This window comes from Eleutherodactylus coqui, chromosome 2 (genome assembly GCF_035609145.1).
Source record: "Eleutherodactylus coqui strain aEleCoq1 chromosome 2, aEleCoq1.hap1, whole genome shotgun sequence".
In the NCBI taxonomy this organism is placed as follows: domain Eukaryota; kingdom Metazoa; phylum Chordata; class Amphibia; order Anura; family Eleutherodactylidae; genus Eleutherodactylus; species Eleutherodactylus coqui.
Genome location: NC_089838.1, coordinates 61,826,654 through 61,853,352, shown reverse-complemented (window position 1 = coordinate 61,853,352; position 26,699 = coordinate 61,826,654). Strand labels below are relative to the sequence as shown.

The following is a 26,699-nucleotide window of genomic DNA, read 5'->3' as shown; positions in this document are numbered from 1 at the left end:
CATTAGCGTCACCATTCCTCTGCTATGCATCTTGAGAAGTTCTCTGCAAAGCATAAAGGCAGACGCTTTGCGCTCGGAAACAGAGCCGGGGGAAGACAGTATGTCGCTGGATAGTCAGAGCACCCGCCTGTCTATATCTCAGCGCGTTGAGGAGGAGGAGGAGGAGCATGAGGAGGATGAGGAGGAGGGGGAAGAGACAGCTTGGCCCACTGGTGAGGGTACACATGCTGCTGGGCTGTCATCCTTTCAGCGTGAATGGCCTGCGGAGGAGGAAGAGGAGGAGGAGGAGGATCCTGAAAGTGATCTTCCTAGTGAAGACAGCCATGTGTTGCGTACAGGTACCCTGGCACACATGGCTGACTTCATGTTAGGATGCCTTTCTCGTGACCCTCGCGTTACACGCATTCTGGCCACTACGGATTACTGGGTGTACACACTGCTCGACCCACGCTTTAAGGAGAACCTTCCCACTCTCATTCCTGAAGAGGAAAGGGGTTCGAGAGTGTTGCTATACCACAGGGCGCTGGTGGACAAACTGATGGTAAACTTCCCATCCGACAGCGCTAGTGGCAGAAGGCGCAGTTCCGAGGGCCAGGTAGCAGGGGAGGCGCAGAGATCAGGCAGCATGTACAGCGCAGGCAGGGGAACATTCTCCAAGGCCTTTGCCAGCTTTATGGCTCCCCAGCAAGACTGTGTCACCGCTCCCCAGTCAAGGCTGAGTCGGCGGGAGCACTGTAAAAGGATGGTGAGGGAGTACGTAGCCGATCGCACGACCGTCCTCCGTGACGCCTCTGCCCCCTACAACTACTGGGTGTCGAAGCTTGACACATGGCCTGAACTTGCGCTGTATGCCCTGGAGGTGCTTGCTTGTCCTGCGGCTAGCGTCTTGTCAGAGGGGGTGTTTAGTGTGGCTGGGGGAATCATCACGGATAAGCATACCCACCTGTCAAACGACAGTGCCGACAGGCTTACACTCATCAAGATGAACAAAGCCTGGATTTCCCCAGACTTCTCTTCTCCACCAGCGGACAGCAGCGATACCTAAGCAATACGTAGGCTGCACCCGCGGATGGAAGCTACGTTCTCTCTCACCATCCAAAACGGGGACATTTCTGCTTCATAAATCTGTGTCTAATATTCCTCCTCCTCCTCCTGCTCCTCCTCCTGAAACCTCACGTAATCACGCTGAACGGGCAATTTTTCTTAGGGCCACAAGGCTCACTAATAATTTTTCTAAACAATTTTTATATGTTTCAATGCTCTTAAAAGCGTTGAAACTTTAACTTGAACCAATTTTTCGTTAAACTGGGCTGCCTCCAGGCCTAGTTACCACTTAAGCCACATTAACCAAAGCGATTAATGGGTTTCACCTGCCATCTTGGTTGGGCATGGCCAATTTTTTGGATGTACATTAGTACTGTTGATACAGCAATTTTTGTGGGCCCTCGCCTACAGTGTAATCAAATGAATTTTTAGCCCACCTGCATTACAGCTGACGTTACATCCGCTGTGTTGGGCAATGCAATGGGATATTTTTGTGTATCGCCGGTGGGTTCCAGGGAGCCACCCATGCTGTAGGTGCACACAGAGTTTAACCTACATCTGTCCACTTGTAAAGAACCCCAGTCTGACTGGGGCATGCAGTGTGGGCCGAAGCCCACCTGCATTAAGCACGACATTACTACCTCAGCTGTGTTGGGCAATGCAATGGGATATTTCTATGTACCGCCGGTGGCTTTCTGGCACCCACCCATGCTGTGGGTCCACAGGGAATTATAAAAGCATCTGTGTCCACTTGTAAAGAACCCCAGTCTGACTGGGGCATGCAGTGTGGGCCGAAGCCCACCTGCATTAAGCACGACATTACTACCTCAGCTGTGTTGGGCAATGCAATGGGATATATTTATGTACCGCCGGTGGGTTCCAGGGAGCCACCCATGCTGTGGGTCCACAGGGACTTCACAATAGGGAGTTGTACCTGCCTGTGTCTATGAATTAAAAACCGCGGTCTGACTGGGGCATGCAGACACCTTGACAGAATGAATAGTGTGTGGCACATAGGTTCCCCATTGCTATGCCCACGTGTGCAGCTCCTGATGGCGGTGGCACAGGATTCTATTTCTCATTGCTTCTGTACAGCATTGTGGGCTATCGCCCCGCCACTTTTAAAGAGGGTCGCTGCCTAGCCGTGCCAACCTCTGCAGTGTGTGCCTGCGGTTCCTCCTCATGGCAGACGCACTTCTAAATAGACATGAGGGTGGTGAGGCATTACGGCAGCTGAAGGCTGCGCAGGGACAGTTTGGTGTGCGCTGTGGGGGGGAGGGGGGGCGGTTGGGCAGCATGTAAGCCAGGAGAAGTGGCAGTGGAGTGTCATGCAGGCAGTGATTGTGCTTTGTTGGAGGTAGTGTGGTGCTTAGCTAAGGTATGCCATGCTAATGAGGGCTTTTCAGAAGTAAAAGTTTTTGGGAGGGGGGGGGCCCACTCTTGCCGCTATTGTGGCTTAATAGTGGGACCTGTGAACTTGAGATGCAGCCCAACATGTAGCCCCTCGCCTGCCCTGTCCATTGCTGTGTCGTTCCCATCACTTTCTTGAATTGCCCAGATTTTCACACAAGGAAACCTTAGCGAGCATCGGCGAAATACAAAAATGCTCGGGTCGCCCATTGACTTCAATGGGGTTCGTTATTCGAAACGAACCCTCGAGCATCGCGAAAAGTTCGTTCCGAGTAACGAGCACCCGAGCATTTTGGTGCTTGCTCATCTCTAGAAATAATGCTTCCCACACATCAAAAAGTATCATCCATACTGATGCTCCCAAACCAGGTCAAATAATTATTTCTGTTTTAGAAGCAGAACCCATGTTTTTCAATTGGATGAGTTAAAAGGGTGGAAGATGTAGCAAAGAAAATCCAGACACCATTAGTTTACAGTTGTGTCACCTCAAATAATATCCAGCGATGTAACCTACATCCTTCTCTACTATGGGGGACACCTTACCCCGGCCCTGCAATCTAAAGCAGCCATTGGTAAATCAGGGGCCTTTCTATGTCTTGTTTTTTCTTAATAAAATAAGGGGTTTTCGAAGATATATTAAAAAGTGGCTACAGTTAGGGACTCTGATAAAATAACAAAAAAGTTATAGCCATTAGAGGCATAACTTGAAGCAGCTGGGCCCCAAATCTATAACAAGGCCCACCAAATATAATGCTACATACATAGTATTGGTAAGCTTGTATTGAGGAGAAAGACATTATGGGTCCTCTAAGGCCTTCATGGTTCAGGTGGAACTTTAGGTGCATTTTGTGCACCCATTATACTTATGCCCCTCTGATCCTCACCCATTTAAGGCCCCACCATTTCAGCAGCACTACTCTGTTTCCTCTTACTGAACTTTGTTTACTTAGCTGCAATGATTGTGTTCTTATACCCACATGTCCGCTGCAGCCAATAACTGGCCTGAGTGGTCTTGTGCCACACCAATGAGGCCAATGATTTATTTTAGCATTTATGTGAGTTTAGGGGCATGTTACTGCTATAGTCAAGTCATAAAGGACTGGGAGGAAATATGAGAGCCACAGTACTAGAGTGCTGGAAACTTAAATAGGCGAGCATTGTTATCAGAGTTCCTTCCTTTGGCAACTTTTTTGCATACCTCTGGACACCTCTTTTTTAACATAATAACAAGATAGCAAGGTGAACATACAACATTAATACACACTGGTAAAATAATGTATTTGCAAATTAGAACATGAAGTATTTTATGCTGCTCTCGTAAAAGAGTTTCTTACTAACACAGAAGAGCTATTGATGTCACCAACTAAGCATTCTCAGCATGGTATGTGGGCATGATTGCAAGGGGCTGATCCACTTCCACGCCCCCAATCTTGCACTCGTTACAAGATGGAGGATATATCACACCCTTAACACAGGCCTACATGCTGGCAACACTGACCATTTTATTATAAAGCAGGTCAGATGTCTAAGTTTTGGCAAAGTACCAGGGTGTGGACACTCACTGTGCTCCAGCAGTCAAGGTTAACACTCCTATCAGGAACTATACATACTTACAAAGCAAAAAGGACTGAACTTATTAAAGTTTAAAGCTTTAATTAGAAAAAGTGCAATGTTTATATAAAATTACAAGATAATATAAAAAGGACATACAGACAAGCAAAAATTATTACAAGAAATAAAAGGTAATACCTGAAGAAAATCAGACCTTTACTTATCATACTGGTTAAAATCCGGAAACAAGGAGACACTAAGAAGATATGCAGTCCTGTAGGTGAATGCAAACTCCTGGAGTCTCACAGGGTCTCTTGGCTTAGACTATACTTTTACCATGTTCCAGGCACACCCTCATAACCCTCCTCCTAACCATTGAATAGTGGTGGACTGTGTGCATGCAAGGTCACACACCTTGGCAAACATAATTCTTATGCTGACCATATTTCCCTGTATGAAGCTTTTAGGGTGAAAATATGACCAGCATGTTACAGTATATATTTTAACAACCTATGGATACCAAACAAGGGGGTCATATTTTACTAGGTCAAGCAGATATTGAGTTTTAGAGGTTCTTGGTGTCCTCTGATTTTGGCATTCAGAAAACAAGCAGTGCCTGAATTTCCCAGAGGAGAACCATATTTCTGGTTTTGTGCAGAAAATGAATTATGCAAGGAAATTTTAAATTATTATAATTTGAATGTACTATAAATACGTCTGTGCCAGCCTTCTGAGACTGGGGGCATTGTGGCTGCCTCATGAATATGTTGGTGCATCTTGACTCAAAAATTCTTTTCAGCATCATGGTTGGCATTTACATAACCATTGAGAGCATTTAAGCAGAGCTGGCCTACTATTTACAAAAACTGGTTTTAGGCAGAGGTTACTTTATCTGAAGTCAACCAGCTCACACAGGATTTGCACATCAAACTAGTAACGACAACCTGTCCGTCCGTGCGTAAGTGAGTGGGTTTGTGAGTGACTTACATGTTCTACCCCTGACCACTTGACAGTGATGTCATCAAAGGTCCTTCATCCCCAGTGAGGGAGTTACATGCTCTGCCCCTGATCACATGACGGTGACATCATCACAGATCCTGTACACACAGGGCTGCTGTCCGGCTAGGTGTTCGTTAGTATTCCATAGCAACTGAGGCTGCAGGGGGTTTGTAGTCCACCCGTAATCTGCACAAGAATGCAGAACCTTTAATGGTGTCACCATCATGTGATAGGGGGTGGAGCATGTAAGTCATTCACTCAGGATGAGCGTCACCATTATGTGATCAGGGGCGGAGTATGAGGGTGAAATGATCACAGGTCCTTCGTCTCCAGTGCTGTGCTACTTCTGATCCCTGTTGTATGGGATGAACAATGTATAGTGCAGAGCTGTGTGTATGATGTGCGTGTAGTACATCTGTGTAAACACTGGTACTATAATTTCCTAATAATTTTTTATTCTCATTATATGGTCAAAATGGAAAAATTAGACATCTTATAGCATAAATAATACTGATATTGTAGACATTCATAACAATCATTGTCTCTTTTCAGTCACTCTTTTAAATTCTCAGTCATTATTTACTCTTTCCTTTTCATCTCAGATTTCTAATGATAAGACATTGTTTAAGAGCCAGTATTATAGGATTAAGAGAGCTTGATCAGTAACAACTCAATGTAGAAAATAATCTGCAGACATTCTTGCTGCATTATCTATGGTTTCTATTGTTCTCACTAACTTTATGTCTCAGTGCTGCTGTACTGTAGTAGACCGTGTGATGCTGTGTTGATAGGCATTCATTACATTGGACCAGCTTGTGTAAAAGGACCTGGTTAGTTTTTTGAAGTTAAATGCAATTACTGTCGTTTTAGAAAAGCTTCTTTAATGATAATTCATAGCCATGAAAACTATTCAAACAGAAATCGGTGTTGTACTGACTTTTTTTTAAAGCGTAGCTTTGGGCAAAAGCAGGAAATTCAACTTTTTGACAGGGATATGGCGCTCTACATGCCCCTAAAATTTCATTAATCTGAACTACGCCATTCCAGACATCCCCAGGTCTTTTTATATGCTACATCTGTTGGCAGTTGAAGTGTTTAATATGCTGTGACTGATTCCAGAGCAAACCACAGTTTTTCCCATGTAACACTGGCCAAAGTCACTAGGTATAACAGTAACTGCCACAATGCAATATAAAGTTCCTCTCTTAACAGTGAAATCCATAGGGACTCTCCGCACTGGGTCAGCAACAATGACCATCCAAATATTGCCTTCTACATAAGGCTCCAAATAATGCCTGCTACAGGGACCCTCTTCAAACAGCGCATGCTACAGTGCCCTTGTTACAATCCACAGGAATACTAATTTTGTGTTCTGAGATCCTTTTCCTGCTTACCTCTGCACTCCAGAATTGTGCACTGTGCCAGGGATTGCAAACACTGCGCGGAGTTCTGCTTTCTAAAGGGCCTGGAATAATAATTGCATAGACCATCATTTTATATTAATGGCCTACACAATAGTGTTTAATAGGTGCTAGTGTTCTGCTAGGGTGTTATATTCTTGTTATCATTGCTACTCACTAGACTTGTATTTTTTACTGTGTTCTCTTGTCTAATACCTGCGCTGACATCTCTCTATCGACTGCTCCTGACTGTAAGCTGCCTGTTATGACCCTTACTCCATCTGATTATGCTGTCTGCCTGCTGTCCTTGTACCGCCACTTGGTGACATCAGTTCATCTACACATCAACTGTTGCTAATGGAGACTGCCCTAAGATCCCAGCATAGGGTTACCCTGTAGAAAGTGGGGCCTCATGTAGGCTTTATTGCAGCACATCACACATGTTCAGCACAGTGCCCTCCATGGTAAACCCCCAAATACCAAAACGTTATTCTAGTATTGCAGCTCAGCCACATTAAAACATTAGAGGGTTTTCTCATGACAATTATTTATCACCTTTTCATAAGATGGGTGATAAATGAATGATAGTGCAAGAGAGAGGTGATCATTTTCATTGGATAACCCTCGTAAGTGTATGTAAAAGTTTGCAAGAGTGATTCTGTTTCTGGAGAAAAGAAGGCAATTTTCTGTGATCTCATACAACATCTTTAAGTCAGATAACTCCCTGAGCGAAAGACTTGATTTGCTTATGAGAGTTATGGGTGAAGAACTCATGATCCCTTAGAATCCACTCTCAGCTTTAGCCCAAAGCCAAATCCGTTGGTGAATCAGTGGATCCACGCATCAAGTATGCCTCCTTACAGCACTTCATAAAAGTTCAATACAATGCTTTCCATAGTAATTCCTCCAATAGTTCCTGCAACAAAAAGACCTTTCCAGTGCTACAATAACCTCAGCAAAACATTACCTAGTATCGTGGCTTAACCATATTTAAGTATAATGAAGGGTTATACCACAAAAATCATTTATCATCTATCTATAGGATAGGTGATGATAAGTGATCAATAGAGATGAGCGAGCATACTCGTGCGAGCTTGATGCTCGTTTGAGTATTAGGGTGCTCGAGATGCTCGTTACTTGAGACAAGCACCACGCGGTACTCGTCTCGATTAAACGAGCACTGACCATTGAATTCAATGGAGCCGGCAATACAGCCGGCTCCATTGAAAGCAATGGGCTGCCGGCGAGCGCGGGATGAATTTTCGGGAAGGGCTTAAAAATATAAGCCCTTACCTGAAAATCATCCTAAAATGTGTAAAAAGTAAAAAAAAAATATACTCACCTTGTCCTGGCAGAACGATGTTAGCCCATTGAATTCAATGGAGCCGGCAATACAGCCGGCTCCATTGAAAGCAATGGGCTGCCGGCAAGTGCGGGATGAATTTTTGGGAAGGGCTTAAAAATATAAGCCCTTACCTGAAAATCATCCTAAAATGTGTAAAAAGTAAAAAAAAATATATACTCACTATTATTGTGGCTTAATAGTAAGACCTTGGAGCCCGAAATGCAGCCCTGCATGTTGCTCCTCGCCTGCCCTATCCATTTCTGTGTTTTTTACATGACTTTGGTGATTTGCTAAGATTTTCACAAATGAAAACCTTAGCGGAGCACCAGTCATATACAAAAATGCTCGAGTCGCCCATTGACTTCAATGGGGTTCGTTACTCGAAACGAACTCTCGAGCATCACTGAAAGTTCGACTTGAGTAACGAGCACTCGAGCATTTTGGTGCTCGCTCATCTCTAGTGATCAATCATGGTGGAAGGGATAATCTGACCACTAGGATGAGGTTATAAACGATCTTCATGCATTTACACATTTTACTGTATATAGAAGTGGCTAAGAGTGATGCTGTTTCTGGAAAAAAAGAAGACAATTTTTCCCGATCACATGCAAAATCTTTCAGTAAAATCATAAGTAAAAGGGTTGTCCAAGCACAAGGATTTTTTTTAAAAGCTGCTTCAAAAATGTTATAAAATAACAGCAAACTAATATTTACCTTGCCAATCCCTTGCCACTCTCATGCCGATGCATCCTTGGCCCCCTCCCCCTGTCTCTGTTCTTCCTGCTCTAGCAATGACATATTAATAAAATATGTGATCATTACAGCCAATCACTGGCAGCAGTGATGTCAAGACCTTACTATTGCAGCCATTCATTGTCATATGCCATGCTGACATGCTATGTCTACCAATATGACTACCATTACAGCTACTAAATCAAATTTACCAGTGCTGTATTACATAGATCCCCTACTTAGGGGTTTAGAAGACAGAATGATAACAAAAGTCAGATTGAGATTGGTCTGGGCTCCTGGGAAATTAATGCAATGGGCCACTAATCAATTCCAATTGATTAGTAGCCCATTTCTTTAATTATCATAGTAAAACACTTATGGTGAATCAACACACATAAAAAAATTGTTATCATAGTAAAACACTTAGGATGAATCAACGTAAGACTCTTAATTGGTATTTATGTAAATTTTTGCAGCCCATGGTTTTAACCTTTAATATATTAGATTCTGGGGCTGTGGGCTCTCAGTGGCCATGGACCTTGTGTTGGAATGGTCAACCCACCTCTAGTGATATCTTAAGTTTTAATAGTTTTAACTAGATGTTGTCACTTTTGAAAAATGAGCAAGACAGAAAAAGCTTAACAATGTGTTTTGCCATCTTGACAGATGACAGTTCAAGGGCTTTTTATATATGAGCATATGATAAATTCTATTTAACCCTTTTTGTTTTATGTATTAATTTGATTCTTGGTATTATTTGGCATCTCTATGGGTCTTTATTTTCCTATTAAATTTTGGAACTACTGCACATCTAATTTCCTGCACTAAGATATATATTTTTGGGGCAGCTTCAAAATACATTTTGCTCAATTACTGCTTGATTTTCAAATATATTTGAAAGTGATTTCAGATGCCAAGTAAGCAATTCTTCAGTTGAGATGCCAAGAAGCAAGAACAGAGTTTTAGAAAGGAACCAGAGGGCACTGCTCTCTAAAATCTCCTGAGGAAGAAAATTTGTTTGACAAGACTCTATTGATGCCAACACTTTTCTAAAGCTCCTAATTCTTCCAAAATCCAGATTTCAGTTAGCTATCAATATTTAAGCTTGCGGTTTGCTATGTTCACCAAAGTCAGCAATTACTATGGTTTTGCTATGTGAAGCATTACTTGAAATCAGTCACCACTTTGTATTTATATTCTAACATTAACTTAAAAGTGACAAACAAATGGTAGAAACACTATTTTACTGTATCATGAGAAAGTACTCGAAGGGTCTACATTGGCAATCTATGTGAATTGAGGAGCTCAGTGTAATAATGGCACATCCCAATTTTTGAGAAATAGTTTTTGAAATCAGTGTTCATGTAGTGCATGTATCTGAATTAACTTTTTTATTCTTAAAATAGAATGTACTCCTTTCTTCATAGAGAGCAGAATAGTACATTACCGATGATATCTCACTTTTGGCTGAGGAAGGGGAGGGGGGTTGAATCTACCATTGTTGCACTGAGCCCCTGAATTGACAAAGCAAGAAGGGATTATAGCTCTAATGAACTCGGCTTTCCTACTATTAGGTGACTTTTACCTTAAACCACATTGCAAGAAAGATACAAGAAAATTAGAGTTCTTAAATTTTAATTGTACAGCAATAAGGTCTTGGCTATTGATGACTTATCCTTAGAGTAGACTATAAATAGTTGATCAGTGGGAGTTTGCCTCTTGGTACCCCCAGTGATCAGCTGTTCTTTGGGTGGCTGTCAGTGTGTACAGAGCAGGGAGTACACAGCGCCATTAACATTGCAGTGGTCTAGGTTGTTAGTACTGGTACGGCTCCCACTGAAGTCAACGTGGACAGGTCGTCAATATTTAAGGCTGCATTCAGACGAATGTATATCGGCTCGGTTTTCACGCCGAGCCGATATACGTTGTCCTCGTGTGCAGGGGGGGGGGAGGCTGGAAGAGCCCAGGAGCAGGAACTGTGCTCCCGCCCCCTCTCTGCCTCCTCTCCGCCCCTCTGCACTATTTGCAATGGGGAGAGGCAGGCTGGGGGTGGGGCTAATTCGCGGGACGTAGCCCCACCCCCGACCCGCCTCTCCCCATTGCAAATAGTGCAGAGGGGCGAAGAGGAGGCAGAGAGGGAGCGGGAGCTCAGTTCCTGCTCCTGGCTCTTCCATCCTCCCCCCCCCCCCCACACATGAGGACAACGTATATCGGCTCGGCGTGAAAACCGAGCCGATATACGTTCGTCTGAATGCAGCCTTAAAGGTAGATCCTTTCATGTGCTATAAAAACTTGCTTCCTGTTAATAGGTATAAGTATTATTGAACTTTTCAAAGTTTAATAGAACTAAAGGCTCTAGAAATCAATGCTTCTCTAGATGTGTGCTGTTGCTTGCTGTTTGTTCCAGAGGAAAATCAAAGGCTCTCAATTAATAAGGTGGCATAATTTCAACACATGATCAATTAAGAGAACAATGTTACGTCTTTCAGCCCTGGACCAGCACCTTAATCATGTCAACATTATGGCACAACTCAGCCAGGTGAAAGATATTCCTATCTATGACTCTCATCCGGAACATGGATCTACTGCTCTGCATCTATTGATAGTGGCTTGATAAAGACCGGAAAGGTCGAAACGTGGCCTATATATCTATCTATGGAATAATAAAGGCTTCTTTATGCAGACAGCTGTCTGCATCATTTATGCTGCCATGCTTTATATTTTATACATCCTATCTATGACTCTGAGGGCTCTTTCACATGGGCGCTGCGCTTATTGGCCGCCTGAATCACAGTTGAAAATCGCATAAATGAGAGGCAGCAGCAACCAAGTTGTGGCTGCATCTCCTATTTTCTCGCCCATTCAGATGGCCAGGTGCAGTGTATATACGCTGCAGCCCGAAATACCGTTGACTGGGGGAAGAGAGTTCAGCTCTCATAAACTCCCACCCCCTCTCTGCCCCCTGACGGCTGATGGCAAGGGCAGGGGGCAGGACGGGGCAGGATCTTAGCTTAGCTAGTCATGCTAGACTCCCTACCCTCCCTCCCCAGCCTATGAGAGCCGCTGCTAAACTCCCTCCCCCTTCCCTTTCCTGACAGTTCCCATAGGCTGCTACAGGAGTCTAAAGGAGCGGTTGGTTTATTTCAGAAAAAGATAGGACAAGACCTATTTTTTCCATCTGGCGTAAAAGTGGCCAGCCGGAAAGTGCACCGTATGCGCTATCTTTTCCTGACGGACGATTTTATGCACCAGAAAATTGCCCATCTGAATAAATGCATTGGAATCCAATGCTTCAGATGGTTGTGATTTTCAGCTGGCATTTTATCATGGCAAAATCGCCGCGAAAAAATGCTTGTGTGAAACTAGCCTGAATGTTTCACTGGTTTACTAAGATATTTTTTCCTTAAAGGTACAGCTTTCTCCCTTTTTCCCCTTCACTTCTGCATGCAGCATGAAAGGTATAAGCTACACCATTTAGCATGCTTTTCAATCAATTTCTTTAGAATAGCATAGGGAAAACAGTGTATGCATGAAATTAATAAAACTATATTGCCTTCATATTAAATATATTCAGTTAGCATTTAAGTCACGTGAAAACAATGCAACAACCAACATTAGGGTCAAGTCTCTGTATTATTAATGGCAGGGCTGAGTCCTATACCTGCAATAATAATTTACTCAACATCTGTACCTTTTGTATCATATTATATATCATATTTAAGTATCAGTGAACAACAAATGTATCCAAAAAAGCATCTGATATCAATCTTCATTAAAGCAACTAATGACTTTCAAAAGTGGATGCCTGAAATGAACATAGCAGCGAGCATTGGAACTGATCTAAGCTCATTGTGGGTGGGTTGGGCTCATCAAACATGCATTTTGGTTTGATGTGACATCCAAAACAGGTTTTTGCTTAACTGCCAAATCAATTTTGTCAGAATTATTCAAGCAGTAGAATTATTATTCAAGCCATGTAATTAGTGTTCTAAAGAGTAATGATCAACAAGAGGGAGAAATATATTGTCTGCCCTTACTTTAAAGGTTTTTAGCCATAGAATATGCCATAAATGTCTCAAAGGTATGCTTACTCTGATCCCCATTCTGCAAGCCAAAGACAACTAGTGATTGCTATATCCAGAATGTGGCTAATTGTAGAGAAAGCAGCACATACAGTATGAGCTGTTTCTATAATTCCCATATCCCATATCCTTCCACTGATATAGTCCTATACACGCACAGCCACTTCTGCATTCACCCTTCTCTTGGATATGGCCATTGTTGGCTAGGAATCACCATTATTCTAATAAATGGGTCTCAGGGGTGAGATACCAATCTACCTCACATGTATGGCATATTTTGTAGATATCCTATAAATGTTTAAATAAGAAAACCCCTTAAACTTTGTCGCTAGTACTATACGTGCCAATATCTGTAATGTATAATATTAATATAAAAGGATATAATAGTATAATATATATGTGATATATAATATGCATACTATATACAGCATTAAATATATAACATTAATAAGACGTCTCCTTATAAAATATTTTAGTTAAATAAGAATCCCTTGCATCAGCTAATTTGGTTTCATTTTATCATTATGAATCTTTTATTGTCTTATATTATTACATTTCAGCTTATAATACTTTGAAATGTTAAAGAAAAACTTAAAGATAACCTACCATCAGTTTTTACATTGTAAACCACCTACATTAGTTAAAACAATGATGGCATGTGCATTCACAAAGTTACTTTGTTGGAAATTATATTGAAAGCATTCCTGTAAAATGCAGGTTTTATTTTTCCAGTGACATAAGCAAATTAAGGAGGATTGGGGCGGTGGGCAAGCCGGACCAACTCTGATGCCTTGTGTACCTACCCAAACACATTCATCTCTGTGCCAGTGACGTGGAGGCCACGCGGCCACAGTCTATACCTCATACATGCTCCATGACCTCCAGGACCAGGACATGCGCAGTTCGTTGTCCCTATTGTATATAGATTCCACAAATCCAACTATGCATGACCCAGAGTTCATAAGTGCTTACACAAGATTGAGACCATGTGCCGCTGATGCAGAGAATGTCTTCACATCACTGGCACAAAGAGGGCATATTTGGGGAGGTACACAAGGCATCAGAGTTGGTCCATCAGCCCCCCAAGTAGGGTCAGGCCCACCCACTGGACCAATTGCCTTTAATTTGCATGCAGCAAGAGAAAAATAAATCCCTGGACTTTACAAGTATGCTTTCCAACAAAGTAACTTTGCGTATACATGTGACATCATTTTTTAAATAGTGTGCCATCTTGTACTCCTGGGAATTGTAGTTTTATGGGTTCCAGGAACACATTTCTACAGGTGTGGGATGATTGAGCTGGCTTGGGGTGCATTGCTCCAGGCAGCCAATCACCATAAGCCTTCTACACATAAATACCAGCTGGTCATTTATTCATTATCTCATTCTCTCTCAGAACGCTGGTGCTTGGAGTCATGCATATTCTGCTTTGCTGTAAGCTGCATGCATGAGGTTCTGAGTAGGATTCCCTTGTTTGTTTGTTGGTGTGAACAGTGGCATATTCAGTGTCTATTTGTAGATGTTCAGGCATTTAGTGTGAACTACCCTATTCAGTGTGTGTGTTGTTTTTATCTCGTCTTGTGTACTGGTCTCTTACCATCTAGGGCGAGCCAGGCCCCTAGATTCCAGTATGAAGCCGTCCTTATTTGGATGATCGCCCAGCTTATAGACTCTCTTTTTGGGATTTAGTTGTCTTGTCAGAGTAGGGACTCAAAAGACAACAAGGACCCTTGACATGGGCTTGTGAGCTTGTGTATTTTGGCCAAAATATTAACCAATACCTCAAACATACTAATTCATTAGTTATTTCCATTTGTCTGGGTGTTGTGGTACATTAGTAAGTATTTTGGCATTTGTTGCCCATTGTTGTTGTTTGTATGCATGCTCCAGTTTATGTTTGATGTTAGTGTCTAGCATGTATGAAGGTTCCTTACTCACCTTTCTTCTCTCCAGCCCTTATTTGGGTTGTGTTTGTGTAGATTGTTGTTCACGTGGCCTGCACGGACGTAATGCAGTGTAGGTGATTTACCATGTAAAAAAACTGATGAAGGGTTCCCTTTAAGTTTTCAATATTTGAAACTTTAAATCTTACCTCATACAGTACATGATATGGTTGTTAAGACTTTGTTTTAGGTCAGTTCACTGACATGGTTGTAATGGCGCTAATTCCATGAAGACACCCTTAGTGCTTTAGCTCATGTTTCAGCATAAATCTTGGTAGATGCAGACTAGTGGGCAGAAATTATTATAGTACTCTCTGTTACCCATTCCTCAACTACTAGAAAGATCACTTCAAGTATAATTTTCTAACAGCATCCAGAATTTGTTCTCTGGAGATTCTGCTTATAAGGATCCATTGGTCCAGAAGATGACTTAATTTGTTGGTAAATGCGACACAACAGAGTAAAGTTTTACTTAAACTTTAAAATCACAAATCTATGGAATAAAACAAGTCCCACGTCTACTGAAGCTTGTAAAGCAGTGGAACATGTGCATTTTAGTTAGCAAATATCTATCAAACATCAATATGCATGTTGACCTACCTTTGAAAAAACAGTCTTTACTGTGCACAATGTATATTTTCTTTCCATGTAGGCAGGAAGTCCGATGAAGTTCACAATGGCTTTCATAAAATTTGCCATCAGATCCACAAACTGGCATATACCTAGGTTTGCATTTCTCCATACACACACACTCTGGAAGTCCAGACTCTAGATTAACAATGCATCTTTTCCCCTGTCCACAGTACTTCATTTCACACGGGGAAGAAATCTTTTCTTCTTTATCATTAACTGCAAAAAAAGAGGAGGAAACTGTCAAGACAATGTAGTGCGATAACCATAATGATCTGCTTCTCTTGTAAGATATGAGTTTATATATTGATTCAGAATTACTGTAATGACTTCTTCTTTTATATCAAATATAAATAAGCAATAATGTACTATATATTTAATTAAAAAATATTATGACTGCAGAATACATTATTGTCCAAAATACTAAAAGGTTCTAGTATAACAATACTGAGATATTATATTTTTTACACATTTTCACAGTAATCTAGAAAAAAATATGCTGCACTACCAATCCATGTAAGAATTGGTGAACATACTTGAAAAACATATATGGGGCCATGAAGGGGATTGGGAAAAATGTTATCTAAGGCAGGTACAGACATGACACTGTCACCCAAATTCTTGTAGAGTGAATGGCTACCACACTCAGATAGTATACAGACATATACTGGTGAAATTATGCCATAAGGACACTCTTTTGGCACATACTTGGCTAATGATAGCTATGATGTGCATGGTGCCTAACTGCAGCATGAAACTATTCAACTTTTCTCTTCCCTTATGCCCTCTGATCTCCAATGTTTCTTATTAGAACAGGATTATGCATTTAAAGATTGTTGCTGAATATGTCATTCAATATGCTTAGTTGTAGCGTGAATGTCTCCAACAGTTGGTTATACACAACAAAATTATTGAGCAAATACTTGGATAGCCAGATTAGATGAAATTTCCTAAAACGCCCCTCTAGCTACTGCTTTCAGATTATTACACTCCTTTGAAGCCAGTTTGTCTGGCACTAAGGTAACAACATACACAGAGCAATAAGAACTGCTGGAGGCATCACATTTTCCAGTTAAGTAACACAGCCGAACAATGATTTTGTTTCGGGCTCAAAATTAGTGTATTATTATATATTTCCATCTGCTGAATTCAAAAATCACAATAAAAATGATGACCAATTAACTCTTGCTTTGGAGATACAGTGAGTGACATGTTACTTTTTAGAGTTTATCTAATTTTTTGTGGGAATTTTTTTTTTTTGGGAGGGGGGGAGTTGTCACACCTCTCAACTGACATAACACAACGTTCTTCTTATGTTTGTAGGTTATAAACATAATAGATGTTACTATGACTGAGTTTCATATTGTTTCTGGTTTTCTTTTTTCAGAATTTCTGGTTTTGGAGTGCTTTTGAAGTGTAAAATTTGCTATACCAAAATGCCCCGCAAATGTGTAAATTTAGTGAATAATGTTTGTTACATTTCTGGTGAAATAACATTTTTGTCACAGAAATGCAGTCTGATGCCTCTTGTGAAGACTGCCTATCATCATTATTTTAGTATGAAGGTAGGGGACCAGGATAAGTCATGGGCTCCACATATATGTTGCAACTCTTGTTCAGTTAAACTACGAGAATGGCTGAACAATAAAAAACAATCTGTGGCTTTTGCTGTGCCTATGGTTTGGCAGGAGCCTACAAACCATACAGATGACTGCTATTTCTGCTTGACTCCGCCTATAAAGCCAGGATTGTCAATGAAGGAAACAGGAACAGTTCAATACCCTAATCTTCCATCTGCTATTTGACTTATTCCACATTCAGATAGTTTAGCAGTTCCTACTCCACCCCAAAAATATGAGCTTGAAGTAGAAAATGAAGAAAGTGTGGAAAAAGAAGAACCCAACAAGCCTTCCACATCCCATGACCCTGACTTTGAGGTAAAAGATGATACACCACACAGACTGATTCAAGCGGAATTGAGTGATCTCATTCGAGACCTTGACTTGTTAAAGAAGAAGGCGGAACTTCTAGGGTCAAGACTACAGCGATGGAATCTTCTCCAACGTGATGTCAAGGTCTCACAGTACAGAGGTTTTCAGAGGGATCTGCTTCTTTTTTTGAGAAGAAAAAGAATCTGGAAAGATTCCACCAGGATGTTTCTGTACTGGAACAAAGATATCAGGGCAGTTGGAATGAATCAATGCTTGCGGATTACTGCTGGTCTGTGTGTTGGGATGCTAATAATCAAATACTCTGCTATGTAATGCCTTAATAAATATTGTTAATTCAGAAACAAGCAGGAAATATGAATTCTCTTAAAGGGGATGTCATTTTTGATAAATTCCCTGAAATGCCATTATATTTAAAATGAGCAATTACACAGTTCTCTCTGAAAGCAATGGGCTGTCTGTGAATTGTATGAACTTGACTGAGAGATGCTCTTTAGTAGCTGTTCTGTCACTCTGACTAATAGAGGATGTCACACTGGGGACCTCCATCTATTAAAGGGGTTTTCCAAGAAAATACTATTGATGACATATATATCACCTTATTTATGTTACCTTTATTTGCATTCTCAGATAGGTCATCAATAGCTGATTGGCTGGGGTCCACCACTGGGGACCCCAGCCAATTAGCTGATCGGGTGCCTGCTGTCAGCACTGCTACACATAGGAGTATAGAGTGGAAGCTGCTGCTCTGACCCCTGTGTAGTGGCCAACACTTGTAACTGCACTCTGTGGTCTCATTAAAATCATTGGGAGCTGAACCTGCAGTTATAAGCGCTGGCCACTACACGGGGATTGGAAATGTAGTTTCCACTCCTGTGTGTACCAGTGCTAACTGCGGGCACCCGATCAGCTGTTCAGCCAGGGTCCTTAGCGGCAAATCCTAGCAAATCATCTACTGATAACCTATCCTGATGATAGATTATCGATAGCTTTTCCATGGAAAACCCCCTAACTTATGATTAATTAGAGTTAATGAAAACTGGTTTTTGAAAGCAATTTAAGAAGTATTTGTAATTCGTGGTGAAAAAAAATATTAGGGCTCTTTCACATGAGCATAGTTTTAACGCTCAAATAGCCAGGCTAAAACAGCACAGCTGTCTGAGCGTTAAATCGGAGGAATGAATAGCGGCCACCAGCTTGTCGCGGTTGCTATTAGCGAGAATGCCACTCTCCCTCCTTTTCCCCCCACCCCCTCCCTTTGCTTGCTGGCTCCCAAAGATGTCTATGGGAGTTGCCGGCGCTGTGCCATTAGCAGATAGGACATATCCTATCTTTTGGTATCAAAAAAAATCTTTTGGCGCACAGTTTTTTCGCTGCATCAAAAAATCGTTCATCTGAAAGAACCGATAGGAAACCATGGGTTCTTTAGATGCATCAAAACGACGTCCGTAATTCTTGCTTACTCATGACAGTCAAAGGCCTTATGTCACCAAACTGCCATGTGAACATGATGACTGGGGCAATTTTACCATAGCAATTTGTTTTCTATATCTGTTGTGTTAACACATGTTTCCATTCCAAAGTGGGTGTGATACATATGAATACTGTAAATTCTATATATGGCCCTAAAATATCATTCTGATTATTATTGCTAATAATAATGGACAATGCATCTATTATAGGGGAGCAGGCAGGTGATATACTGTAATACCTTCCGGTACCACAATCACTCTGTATAGTACCATTCTGCAATAAATAACCTGCTTTTTCATTCAATTCAGGTATCCTTCAAAAAACATCTGTTCATCGATAAAATTAAATACGCTCAATCTGGGCTCTTATGAGTTGCCGTTTATTTAATATCTATATTTACGGTTCACGCTAAATTGCTGTCGCACTTCAAACAAATAAACAAAGCTTTTCAAATTGGAAACATATGTGGTGGAAATATCTGAAAGGCTTCCAAAGACACTGTTGTGTTATAAAAGAAAATGACTGAATTGGACAGAAAACAGCTTGAAGAGATTCGGAGCGAAAATGATGATATTTTAAGCATTTGATATTTTGTAATGCTAAGCATATGCCAATTAAACTGAAAATGGTTTTTGAAGAAGCCGTGTCGGCTCTCCTGACAAACTGCACTGATGTAACTATTCTTTTCTGACAACTCTGCATTAGGCGCTTCCTCTATTATTCCTCCGAAACATTTATGACTAAATTGACAACTGGGAGTTACCATTCCTGTTGTTGATAGGGTGTGTTACTCTACAGTCGACAATGCCCAATATTTCATAGATTCCAAGAGGATTAACAAAGGGAATATACAACAGACATAACAGCAGACATAAAGGTCCTCTTTAACCCCTTTGCGTCACAGGATGTAAGTTTATGTCCTGGCTGGGGGGTACTTAACACAACAGGTTGCAAACAATAGGCACACTATTTATCCTTCACGGAAAAAAACGTTAAAAAACATAACTAAAAAATGGATGCAAATGCTTATTTTGTTCATTTTGCTTCCCCCCCAAAAACAATAAGGCTACCTGCACACGAATGGGTCAGATTCTGCATGTGGCAACCCGCAGCGTAATCTGACCCTGGTTTTTGATGTGAAAATGCTGCAAATTTTTCCTTTGCATGTATGAATGTTCGCTGTAAGGCCTTAGTCAGACGGGCGTTTTTTCGCACGATTTGTGGATCGCATGACGGATGCGCATCCGCAAATCGCGTGACCGGTGCGCGCAAGTCGCCCGCAAATCGCCCGAAAATCTGCTCCTAGCTGCGTTTCATTAGAAACGGGCCGGAGCTCTCCAGCGCATTGCATTCAATGGAGACGGCAATAGAGCCGGCTCCATTTAAAGCAATGCGCTGCGGGCGAGCCCGGGATGAATTGTCGGGAAGGGCTTAAATATATAAGCCCTTCCCTGCAATTCATCCTAAAATGTGTAAAAATAAAAAATATATATATATTCACCTTCTCCCGGCAGCCGGAGCTCCGCGCGGCCGTCCTGCAGTGGGTGTGAAGGGGGTGTGAGTCAGACCTGCCCCCTGATTGGCTCAGCGCTGAGCAAATCAGAGGCATGTCTCACTCACACCCATTCATGAATTCATGAATGGATGTGAGTCAGACCTGCCCCTGATTGGCTCAGCGCTGAGAGGCAGCAGTCACTCACCCATTCATGAATTCATGAATGGGTGTGTGAGTGAAACCTGCCTCTGATTGGTCAGGGCTGTGACCAATCAGAGGCAGATCATTCAGCAGGCGGGGATTTTAAAGCCCCGCCGGCTGAATAGTGCCGAGAAGCAGTTCAGGAGAACTGACAGCAGCCGCGGCTGGACTCCGGCTGCAGCGGAAAGGTGAGTATACAATTTTTTTTTATTTTAACACATTTCAGGATGAATTGCAGGGAAGGACTTATATATTTAAGCCCTTCCTGACAATTCACCCCGCGCACGCCGGCAGCCCATTGCTTTCAAAGGAGCGGCTGTATTGCCGGCTCCATTGAATTCAATGGGCAAACATCGTTCTTCTCTGCCACAGCTGTTACAGCTGTGGCAGAGAAGAATGATTTGTCTTCTATATGTTCTCAATGGGGTCGGCGCTGCTGCCGCCGGCCCCATTGAGCGCATATAGAGAAGAGAACAGGAATCGCAGATCGCAGATAGGTGCGATCTGCGATTTCTGTTCCATAATTTATCGGACGAGCGCATAAAAAGCGCTCATGTGTCCGATACCATTGCAAAGCAATGGTTTTATAAAATCGCCGGACGCATGCGCATGCGCAAATCGCGTCTAAAAACGCCCGTCTGACTAAGGCCTAAGAGTTTTTTGTGGTTATTAAAATACAACTTATCCAATGTGTTTCTGTTCCTCAACATTTTTTCATTATTTGAAACTTTAGAGTTTTACAATCTAAGAGCCAGCCATGTCCATACATAACGCTACAATATGCCTTTTATGAAAAAAATAATAAGATGAAAGTAAAAGGGAAAAAAGTCAAATATAAGTCGGCACTTATATATAGTACACCGAGAAGGGCTCACAAACTTCAAACAGCTGCGTGCAAGGTTAGATATATGGCTTTGCAATTTTATGTTTTGCACATGCTATGCACCAGTAGCTCCAAATGCATACTTGTAGTCATGCAGTGATGAAAAAGAATGAGTTCCATCATTCAATCCACTATGCTAAAATGAGGAATAAAATACATGTATATAGTAAGTAATATTGTGCTGTACTTCACAGTCCTCTAGTGCAGGAATATGTAGCTTTTTTCTTTGCACCACATCAATACCTTAGTGATTTGCTTCCAAGGTCAAAAACAAAAAATGAAGTTTATGTGCAGAGTTGGACTGAACTTATGGTGACCACATTGTGTCAGCTGACGTCATGGGCACATCTCCTGTGTTCGCATGTAGCACTGTGGCTTTATATTGGTGATCGAGAGTAGGGGGTGACAGATGAGGGGTGGATCTAACAGGCTACTTGTCACAGTGCTACATGTAATTCCCCTCACAGTGGCTGATTTTAGTGAGTCACTCCACTATCCAGACAGTCACACAAGATATAAACACTAGTGGGCAAAATTGTGAAACCTTTTTTTAAAAGTGCATTTTTAATGTTTGATGGCTCGTAATTTTTTGGTAATAATACCATAAAATTATATGTTGTTGGAAAGATAATTTACTTTATAATGTAATGAAACAAAGTTGGAATTCAAATCAAAGTTATAGCTAAATAACCAGAAAAAGCAAGCACAACATCCTCAGGTGGATATGAACGGTCTTTCATTGGCTGGAATGTAACCAATGAGCACAACTATTTGGAGAGCGAAGGAGGTCACAGTAGCATTCAGTTCTCATGGTCATGTATTGGAGATGACAGTAGAACATTGTATTTGTGTTGTGTGATTGCTATCAAGTTAGTCAAGAGGTTATTAAAATGAAGAAAAAAACAACTGAAAAAAGTCAACTGGTCACCCAGAAAGCAATGTAAAATAGTAATTTTGAATGAACAAAGCTACACTTATGACTTCACAATTAAAAAATGGTGGAAATGTCACCAAGGGAAGTATTTTGAAACGTTTGAAGAGGTATAAGAAGACTCAGTGACTGCAAAACCAGACTGAGGGCTCCTTCACACAAGCATATGCATTTTATGGTCACCCTCACACGCCGTTAAATCATGTGCATGAAGAAAAGCATGAGCTTAATTTGTGTTTTCTCATCCATTCACATGGCAAGGTGCGACATATTAGCAAAAAAATACACCACAGCCTGGAATTCCCTTGATTGGCATAAATCCTGGGATGACTTCTAATGCCTAAATAGAGGCACCTGTAAGCTCTCTCCTGCATTGGACGCTGCTACACTCTCTCCTCCACCCTTTTTTCCAGCTCCAATAGGAATCTATGGGAGTCACCAGCGTATATTGGTCGACAGATAGAGCAAGACCTATCTTTTCCGGTGTCGTAGAATTTTGGTCAAGTATGTGCTATTTTATTTTGGTGCAACTTTTTACATGGCTAAAAATCGGTCATTTGAAATACATTTGGAAGCCAATGCTTTAGATGGTCGCGATTTTTGGCAGACTTAAAAATGTGGCTGAATAGTTTGAAGAAGGTAAAAAAAAAGGTGCACAACAGCAGGTGGCGATAGAAGAACTAAAAGATTGTGACTGGCTAACAGAAGAAAATTATCTGAGTCTATAGAAAGTGAACTCTCAATGTGGTATGCAGTTGAGTGCAAGGACTGTTCGATGCAGAGTGAAAGAATTTGGTCTAAATGCTAAAATTCCATGAAAAAGTCATTTATATCCCTGCCCTTCCTTTCTGCTATCAGTAAGAGAAGCGAGCGGTATGCAGCTGGGTATATGATAGAAGCAACAGGATAGGCAGCTAGGTAAAGGAGTAACACTGACTCTGTACAGCAAAATGTTTTAATGAAGACTTTTTAGAAAGTTGCTTAATTTTGCAGTTAGGAAACAAATGAACAATAAAAAAAAAATCACTGCCGAGGTTTCCATAACCCTTGGAGTACATAGAAAAACAGAAAAAACTACTATTTCATATCATATCCGTTAATAATTCCAGTGAATGTCACAGACTGGCAAGTGATAGAAGATCTAGGTTTCTGAATGCCTGGTGTCAAGCAAATGTGAGCCAAATAAAGGGCGCTGCCAAAACAGGTGCAAGGTAGACTAATCTCAGAGATAGAGGTGAGGAATGAATCTGGCAAGAAAAATACCTTAAATAGGATGGCCTCCAAATCTGTAGCAGGAAACCTGCAAGTGTAAAATGGTTTCACTTGGGGCAAGGAGAGAGTGAAATCAAAGCTCAGTACAGCAGGGCTATTGGCTCAGGGATTGGAACAATGTGTATGGCTCATTGGTCTGCACTGCGTCTAAATCCATTAACATATTTTAGGCCTATTTGTTTTGGCTTTGCGAAATATAAAATAACTCAAGGGAAGCCTTTTGCAGCTTACCTTCTGCCTAGATCACAGGTGTTCTGGTGACTTTGAGCTTTGACTTAGGATAAAGATGCCATGTGTTCCACACTCACACTACCTACTTTTTTGCTTCTTCAAATTAGTATACAAATAATAAGTTTTAGATTTCACTGTTCCAAATGTATAATAGATAATTTTCCTTCAATCCATGTTTTAATGTATTGTTAATCAAAATTTTCACATAGCTCAAATAATTTTAAGTATTAATGTTATTGTCTTGACATTACATTTATGGAGTACTTCCAAATCTATCTATCTCCTATCTATCTATCTATCTATCTATCTATCTATCTATCTATCTATCTATATTCTATCTATCTATCTCCTATCTATCTATCTATCTCCTATCTATCTATCTCATATCTATCTATCTATCTATCTATCTATCTTCTATCTATCTATCTATCTATCTATCTATCTATCTATCTATCTATCACCAAACCTTTGAAGATCTTTATAATTCCAACAGTACCATTTTGGAAGATTTTTTTTCTAAATGTAAATTCCCACTAGGGGTCTTAAAGCTAAGATCAGTTGATCTATTGCATAATGCTCTGGAATACATAATACCATCGACAGGCACCAATTGCAGGCAATCTATTATACAGGCACCAATTGCAGGCGTGTGGGCTTTTTTTTTAGACCCCTAGCTTCTGTAGAAACTCATTGGCACCCCACAATCACATTTCGAGGTGCCATTGGGCCGAGAGAGGGAGTATTCTCTCTATCAATTCTCCTTTGAATGAGATTTCTCCAATTCTGACCCTTGCAGAAGGAACTTGACTGTTATTTACTTCAAGGCTTCACGAAGCTGTGTCGTGCGATCCTCCTCTTGTAAGTGTATGTCATGGGGCCTTTAGGCAAAGCAATCCATGAAGTTTATTCCTGAAGAGCAAGGTTATTAATGCTGCTGGGTTAATACTTTGTTAAATGCTGTTTGTTTCTGTTGGATTCCATACAGACCGTGGCATACGTATAGGGGTTGCAAAGATCACAATTGAGACTGGGGCATATAGTCCAGGAAAGCCATAAGACCCATGGAGCATAAGGACCTTCAGTGCCCAGAACATAAAGTCCTGATGCTATCCAGTTTTATGACATTGTGTAATGTGGTGCACACCATGTCTTTTGATGCTAAGCAGGGCTATGTGAACTGAGTATTGCATACTTGGGCTGTAAGTACACAGGCGATTTCAATGCATCAGTTCTGTGCATTGTGAGAAGGACTGAACTCTCACATGAATAGAGCCCATTATTTAACATGAGCTAAGTGTGATTGTTCTCAATAAAAGAAACCATGTAATCTTGTAGATATGATAACTTTCTCAGGCAGAACGGAACAGATCTAGAGATGTATTTATAAAAACATATACACATCATCACATGGGAGGGCACAAACATGGTGTGCTTAATTTGCACGTAGATAAATACCAGAGACAGAATAAGAGACAAGTTGTGATTAATAGCACTTAGATAAATATCAGAAAGGGATGAGCATAACAGTAAATAATTAGTCCAGTAACAAGGAATATGATAAGTTTTATGGTCTCTAAATTGATGTTAGGAGGTGAACAGAGCAGCATGTTAACTCCGCTCTGGGTTTCTCATATCTCATAATCTCCACTGATGTAAAAACCCTCCTCCGAGATTCATTCTATTTCTGATAGTATCAAAGGTGGTTAAAAATTTATATTCCAAAATTCTTCTGTGACGTTGGGACTTAAAATTGCCTTTAAGTATAATTACTTTCATATGTTGTATGTTATGTCCGTAATTGTGTCTTTCTCTCTTTAATCATGTGGCAATGCAATCTCATCCTGGCTTTCAGTTTTTGTCCTGTTTCCCCAACATAAAGACCCCAATGGGACGTTTACTACACATGATTAGGTACACAACATTAGCTGTGGAACATGTGAATGTTCCAGGGATCCTTTAGTTTGACTGTGTGTTGGGATTTTGTATTCTGTCCACGGTCAGTACATGTGAGCAGGTCTTGCAGCTCCTTACATTGCAAGGATGACATCTAACATATGAAAGTTATTATGCTTAAAGGCATTCTTAAGTCCCAATGTCACAGAAGAATTTGTGTTGACTACAACACAACCTTTCACATTCCTTGTCACTGGACTAATTAAGTATTTACTGTTATGCTCATCCCTTTCTAGCATTTAACTAAGAGCTAACAATCACAACCTGTCTGCGCCCTCTTATCCTGCTCTGGAATTTACTTTTAGTGTTACTTAATCACACTATGTTTGTGCCCTCCGATGTGATCATGTGTATATTTCTTTATATAAGATCTGTTCCATTATGCCTGAGAAAGAACCCTGAAAGCTCGCTATAACATCATGCATTTTTATCAGCCATTAAAAGGTATCATATCTTCAAGATTACGTGGTTTCTGTTACTGAGAACAAACTCACTGCTCTACTGGCTAACACGGTACTAAACTTTTTTCATTTTACATGAGCTGATACAAGCGATTTTTCTCTAGAAGCTACCAGTATAGTGCAAGAAATCAAAATCGCTGCATCTCCTATTTTGGGGGGATTCTGCTGTAAGAATCGCCCATTATTTCCTATGCGAGCCAAAAAAAACAGCATCGTATTTGTATGCGAATGCGAGTTCCATGTAAATATGTTGCGTTTTTTCTATTTTAACTATTGAAGGTACATGCACATTTTTCATCTGCGTGAAAAATTAATGCAATGCAAAGTACACATTTCTAATGCAGAATCACATTGCATAAGGGCTCTTACCCACAGCAATATCGCTGCATTTTTTTAACACAATTGTCAATGGGACTTTCTAATGTTAAAAACGCATCATGCAAAAATCGCAAAGCACAAACTTCTGATGCGTTTTAACATTAGAAAGTCCCATTGACAATTGATTTTAAAAAAACATAGCAATAAAAAAAAGCAAGTGGGTGGGAGCCCTTAGCCTCAAAATCAGTCTGATTTTCTCGAAACTGATATCACACTCACCCGTGTAAAAAGAGGCTTAGAGATTCATTCCCCCTAAACCAATGAACACTTATGGAGGTCCTGCTGACATTGCACTGCAGTACACATGGACAGCTGTTCTATAATGCAGCTATAGCA

General features: G+C 41.0%; 1 protein-coding gene across 1 annotated transcript in view; it reads right to left on the bottom strand.

The window, feature by feature from the left end:
• Positions 1-26,699, bottom strand: part of FSTL4 (follistatin like 4) — an 846,999-nt gene that overhangs the window by 497,438 nt on the left and 322,862 nt on the right. The window contains exon 3 of the mRNA XM_066591052.1: positions 15,107-15,355. Coding sequence (XP_066447149.1) covers positions 15,107-15,355 — 249 coding nt within the window. The remainder of the gene's footprint in view (positions 1-15,106; positions 15,356-26,699) is intronic.